The 6,952-nt window shown below is 38.9% G+C and overlaps 1 protein-coding gene across 1 annotated transcript in view; it reads right to left on the reverse strand.

Annotated features, from left to right (window-relative positions):
* Nucleotides 1-6,243, reverse strand: part of sult1st6 (sulfotransferase family 1, cytosolic sulfotransferase 6) — a 40,282-nt gene extending 34,039 nt beyond the window's left edge. The window contains exon 1 of the mRNA XM_016468907.1: nucleotides 5,903-6,243. Within this exon, the coding sequence (XP_016324393.1) occupies nucleotides 5,903-6,086 (184 nt within the window). The 5' untranslated portion in view covers nucleotides 6,087-6,243. The remainder of the gene's footprint in view (nucleotides 1-5,902) is intronic.
* Between the last annotated feature and the right edge of the window lie 709 nt (nucleotides 6,244-6,952).

Raw genomic sequence — 6,952 nt, forward strand, 5'->3', positions numbered from 1 at the left:
GCACTGTTGTGCTTTGGGTGACTCGAACTCGGGTCACCCAAAGCACAACAGTGCTATATGTCAGTGCGCTGCCCATGAGGCTTTTGGTGCTGACAACTTTGGTGCTTTTGGTGGGCCAAGCGATTAGTCAACAGAAGAGACAGACGGCTGCACGTGAGTGTTTTGCGTAATACTTGTTTATAGATCTGCTGTTTGAATTATTACTTTCTGCTAGGAAGGAATATTTCGTTTTCTGCCTATTTCTACGTTATATTTTTGTTTGCGTTTGTATTTTTGATTGCACTTTCTGTGTGATATATAAGTAAATATATTGTCACATATTTTTCAATATATGAAAAGAGGCAATTCCTTATGTATTATTCAATATATTGTAATATATTTACACAATATATTATTCTGTATAATTTCTAATATACCATTATGTAATTTAATATATTGATCATTAAAATATTAGGAAATATATTTTCTTTGCGTAAGGGCATCCATCAGCAGTCAGTTCTCGACTCCACTCACCCAGGAACTCACATCAAACAAAAACAAATTTTTACGAATTAAGTACACCACTCCACACCTCCCCCTGCCCCTGTTAAAAAATAAAGGACATATTCACAATATGACTTATTTTGCTGAACTTATGCAGACTGTTGACATGTTGCTGAAGCAGACTGATTGGCCCGTAACAATGTTTATGTTACAAAAACAAGTGCAATTTCTTCCTGCCTGGCTCTTGATTAGTGTGTGCAGCATTTCAGAGTTAGGGTGTACCTCAGAGTGTTTTTTTGGATGGAGTCTGTTGCCGGAGGAAAGTTACATTGTGACACTGTCACACAGGACACATGTTTTAACCTGCTCAATATTTTATAATGATTTTATGTATATTTGAGTTTTAATAGGTTTTCATGTTGTCTTAGCCATTTTATTCCTCTTAACTATTTTAATGTGTGTATGTCTTTAAGTGACTCTGGGTCTGTCATGTGACTCATCACATGACAGTTAAATGTGTGTATGTCTTTAAGTGATTCTGGGTCTGCGGTCACATGACAGGAAACAGGAAATGGACAGTATATTCACGGATTACCAACAGAGCGACTGAGGGAGAATTCTGTGCCTCCACCACTCCAACTGGGCCAGACTTCGACACCATCTTCTCCATCATTCCCTTCTCCAGAGAGCAACTTATCAGCATGCAGGGCGATGACGACACTCTCCAGGGACTTTCCATCTCTCCTTCCACTCCACCGACCAACAAGATTGAAGTGAGGGAACACCAGGGCTTGCTGTATCGGCGAATCCAGAAGGGGGACGGCAACTACAAAATACAGCTCGTCGTCCCTAAGACCCTGGTCAAACAGATGGTACAGCATGTCCATCAGAGGACAGCAGAGAGACATCATGGACGGCTTAAGACCCTCCTGCAGATCCTGGAAGTTGCCTGGTGGCCCACGATCCACAGCGACACCTGGAGGTTCGTCGAGGTCTGCAAATCATGTGGGGTGGAGACCAGGAAGTGTACTGTCATCGACCCTAGCAAGAAACCACCTCATCATCCACCTCATCCCCGTTCATCAGCATTAACCATATCCACCAAAGAGACCCACAAGCTGGATAGGAGGAAACGCCAGGGGGGCTGGCGGACCAGCAAGGCTGGGTGCAACATGACCCTGGGAGGAGCGGCGCCACCGATCCTAGGACACCCAGTCTGGTATCGTATTTCTTCTCTCTCTAGTGTTCCCATAGATTCCTCCAGCAGACTAGTGCCTATGTGGGAGGGCCTAGTTTTATCTAATTTATTTCAACGACATTTTAAGACACACATTTTAGAGGATACCCACTACATGGACAATGGCTGACAGTACCTTTTAAAGGACTAGTCTTCCCCGTATGTGTACGTCTTTAAGTGATTCTGGGTCTGCCTGTCATGTGACTGATCACATGACAGGAAACTGGAAATGGACAGCATAAAGGAGGCAGCATGTCAAACAAGCATGGTTGTTGCTTACATTACGACCAAGTGGTGATCACCTTCAAACTGGAATAGTGGACTTACAGCACGCTAGGATTCTTAAGGACTGTTTTAGGGTATGGAACTGAAAGACTCTTAACAGCCTAGGTTTTCTAGTTTTATTGTGTTGTTTTAAGTTCCATGTGGAAATTGTAAATATAGTTTATTCACTTCATAACTGTTGTAGGTCTCATCTTTTTAAACACTCCAAGCTCTCACACAGTATAATCTGACCCCTTTTTAACAAACGTAACATCTTCCAATAAGGCCAATCGTTACAACGTGGAATGCCTAGGTTACCCAGTCTGGAGGGACTCCCCTCTAGACTCCTGTCCAGGGCCTATAAGTTTACTTAATCACTTACGGCAAAGGCTAACATTGCCACTGGACAGGCCGGCCCAGCCTGCATGGCCATCCTGCTAATCCGTTAGGCCAAGGTGCAAAAAGACCTGCACAGGGGCAGTCCTGATCCGAGATTGAACTGTGCATGGCACATGCTCTACGGCAGGACGACGGCCTCCACGGTGGTCCAGGAATGTCACCTGTGGCTAAACCTTGCAGAGATGAAGGAGGCAGCTCTATTAGGCAGCTGTATGCTTTGAAGAGGCATTCTTTCTGAGGAGAAGACCCACAGAGATGTGTCATCGGCCTACAAAGCGCTTTCTGTTAAGGACGCATACCTGGAGTTTGGTCTGGCAGTCACTCATGTTGTTCTGAGACTCCGGCCTGGCTATGTGCCCAAAGTTCCCACTATTCCTTTCAGAAACCAAGTGGTGAACTTGCAAGCACTCCCTCCTGATGAGGGCGAAACTGATGAATTGTGCAACATTAACATTTTCAATATTTTTATAGTTTTGACAATCTGAACTGTATAGTGTTATATAAAAAAAATTGAATTTTATGATGATTTATGATAAAATAAGGCTTATTTCCTTGTGCAGAAATAAGTGACCAATGAATGCTCCACCGCATTTTAACATGTTAACCCCCCTAGTTAATGTCTTAAACTGCTGATCTTGTTACTGTGCTAATTAATAGTGTTTTCACTATATTTTGGATATTAATATCCATTGCAGAGTTGATGTTGTGCGGCTCGTTTAGTGAATCGCTGGCCGTCTCAGTGAGCAGCCGTAAAACAGTGATTCTGTCCAAATTCCCTTTAAATTCTTAAATGATTCCCTTTGAGCTAAATTGACCTGTTTCCCTTACACACCTTAAAGTTACAAGTTGCAATTGCATGATATAACCATTTTTTGTGTGTACACAGTGTAGATCTAGTATAAGAAATGTTTTTGCTTAGGTGGCCAAATTGTCTGCCCAATAGAGAATAGTTTTGCTATGAAAGAAAAGAAAATGATTAAGATAAGAACATTTCACTTCACAGTCATCAAGTCTAACTAAGGCAGGCATACATTGTATTTTAAGCATTCAATGGGAAGTCCTTAAAGGTGTTGCCCTTAAACACGGCCTCAGAGATGACTGCTTAACCAAAGCATCTAAAGAGAACACAGGAAATTAGACCAGGGGCCCGTTCTTCGTACGTCGCGAACTCCGTTAGCTGGATTTGATTTTTGACGATTTGGCATGATCTTGGATTGTTTGGTTCTTTGAAGCTCATCCCGGAGTTGCTGTCACAGCAACAGGTCCGTAAGCTTAAACGTGCTCGGGAGCAGGCTTACTTCATGTAAACAGGATTAGATTGCATCTTTTTAAGCAGAATTGATACTTAAAATCTGTCCGCTACCACCGCTACTTTATTACAAGTGTACCCTACTAATCCAGGGACAATAATTAAAAATAATAAACATTAAAAAAATTAACACCGCCAGTTTTACTCACTGAAAGATTTATTCGTCATAAAATTATTACTTCATAATTGTATTCAAGTCTTACACACATGCTATACAGATAATGTAGAGTTGTGCATTAATTTGAGTGGTGACAGATATTATGGGAGTGGCTTGATGGATGCGCAGTAGATGCAGATAACATGATCTTGACCCTTAAGAAACTTTAATCAATGCTGTCACATAACAAATCTGTTCAAATATAAAATTAAATGAATTGCTAATTACTACATTGAAATAAAAACGGAAAGAAATCATGAATATAAATAATTGTTAATCATGTAAAAATTAAAATAAAATAAAAACGGTGCACATTTCATTTATCTATTATAACATTTATGTAGTTTTGTTCGCTTGGCTGTTTCCTTATAAAAGTCCAAACATTTGTCAAGTTTTTCGTCAGGTGTCTTTTTTTAATAATATGATGTCATTACGTTGCTGTCTTGCCGCCAGCCAATCGCTGCATTGCTGATCGTGGTTTCGAGTATCGATACATAACCCCTTTTAAACCAACCCATGAACGCGCAATTATCTCAGATAACTCAATCCAGCCATGCTAATCATCAACAACATGTGCGTTTGAAGAACCGAATTAGCCAGATCCTGATTAGCGCGATGATATCATCTTGGATGTGACATTTTATCTCGGATGTAATGAGCGACGTACGAAGAACGGGCCCCTGGTTAACAGAATACAGAAGTTTGTTGTGCATAACCCCTATAGCCCGCCTTGTTAGCATAAGCGATTTACACTAACTCCGCCCACCTACGTGTGATTGGGCTAGTCAATACAACAAAAGACTATCAGCAAGCTACAGCTCCAGTGGCGTAGATGGTAAAGCGTGTGTCATGGACGTTTTGACGCGATCGACCCGAGTTCGAATTTGCTTTTTGCCGAACTTTTCAAATCTCGTATCACATCGGAAAGGCATTTATTTTCAATAAAAATTAAGGAAATAATAGAAAAGTTGAAAGTATCGGGTAGGGTAAGGGTATGTGTAGGTAAGGCTTTATTGTCCCAATAAGGTGGCATCCATTTTTTTTATTTGAATTAAAATTTATAATTTACACTCAATACGTTATTATTGCATACTGTTTTATAATTTACTAAAATATTGAGATGCAGATAATTGCCACTATTTGAAATAAGTAGTATAAATAGCATTTTATCATAGTGTAAATGCTATCTATAGTTAGCCTATTTGCACTTGTTGTAAATAACATATCGCTAAGATATTACTGCTATTTTCACTTAGTGTAAATAGAATCTATCGCTAAGAAAGTATGCTATTTGCACTTAGTGTAAATAGCCGCTGCCATTTATTTTTGATTCAATTTATTGTTTATTTTGATAATATTTAATCTTTAAAAATGTTTTATTTAATGTGTGTAATTTTAGTTTAGTTTTTTTTTGCTGTAGAGCTACAATTGCAATTTGTAAATAATACAATTTAATTACTATTTATTTACTTTTATGTTTTATTAAAGTTCTATTTTGACCCCTTTAGTAGGTGTTTTTTTTTTATTTCCATAATATTTGGGGGAGGGGCACAACATTACAATTCTGCTTAGGGCACCCATTTGGCCAGCAGCGGCCCTGGCTCCAGCAGACCTCCCTGTTGATAACATTTCCCCCAAATGGTTTAAGCATCAACAGATCACTAGAACTAGAGACATGTCAACATTCAGATGTAGTTTTATGCTTAGTATTAAACTGATGCGATCATGTTCACATTAAATGCCCAACACAACATTCTTCACATTAGTTTTTCATGTAATGCTATGGCAGGACATAGAATCAGCCAGTCTAAAACAGATACTTAAATTTGTATTCCAATAAGAGATGATGATAGTCATTCACAATGAGAGAGAGTAAATAATGACAGCATTTTAATTTTGGGTGGAATGTTCCTTTAAATCTATTGCTCAAACACAAGAGGGAGTGCAAAGTAAACATTTCATTGTATAGTGTATTCTGGACATACAGTAACTCCACATTAAAAAACACTTGACTTTAAGATGATTAGCAAGTTATTTTTTATCTGTATTTTACCTGCTTTGGGGTAAGTAGAGATGAGTAGGTCTGATGGGTCAGGACAGAATTCTGAAACTGATTTCCAGTTTTCAGCAATGGTGCTCATGAGAGGCACACCGTGGACATCTATTAGAGGAAAACGCTGAATAGCATCACCTGCCCTCCTAATGGCTTCTTCATAGCTCAGCTGTTCCTTTTCCATCACCACAAAAACGTCCTCTGGAATATCTTCTTATTGTTTTCAGTGTTCTCTCTCTGCCTTTTTTTCTAACTGTGTCCCTATATTTCTATCTTCTCTGCTTTGGGCGTTACTGTAATGAGTTCCTGAGGTGCAGAGCACTTATATAACTCATGGACAGCCGGGGCTGAATTCCAAACTTTCAGCAATGTTATCTTAACTTAAGTGCAAGGGAGTGTCTGACAAGTATCACTTTAAATGGAAAAAATGGACCGAGCAGATTTCCTCTTAAAACGATCAGAATCAGTTAAAACTTAAGAAATTCCCAAATTAGTTCAGCATGATCATTATTTCATCATACTTGATTTATGTGACCATTTACAAAACTACATTTCTGTGTATACTGAACTAAGCAGTTGATATTCAATCAAATGTGGTGAGTAAAAAACAAACAAACAGTCAGGATGCATTTCAGATTTGAAAACATTTGTCTGTCATTTAGTGAGCATTAAATATTTATTGTTTGTTATCCATCCATCCAACAATTTTCTATAACTGCTTATCCCATGTATGCCTATGGGGCAGTGCTAGAGCCTATCCCAGCATATCTTTGGCCACAGGCAGGGAAGAAATACTGGGAAAGATCCCAAAGAGGTGGCCATCACTGGTGTTTATATATATATATATATATATATATATATATATATATATACACACACACTCTCTTTTTCATAATTTCCCTTTTGAATTATGCACAGCTGTATTATTATAATGCTGCTACTATGAGACACACATGGCTAATAAGGAATTATGGTGTTTCAATGTCCTGATCGATATTAACAAACTTGAAAATACCCTCTGCAAATCAAGAGTGTCCACTTACAGACACT

The sequence above is a fragment of the Sinocyclocheilus anshuiensis genome, unplaced genomic scaffold (assembly GCF_001515605.1).
Source record: "Sinocyclocheilus anshuiensis isolate Anshui unplaced genomic scaffold, SAMN03320099.WGS_v1.1 scaffold890, whole genome shotgun sequence".
Lineage (NCBI taxonomy): Eukaryota > Metazoa > Chordata > Actinopteri > Cypriniformes > Cyprinidae > Sinocyclocheilus > Sinocyclocheilus anshuiensis.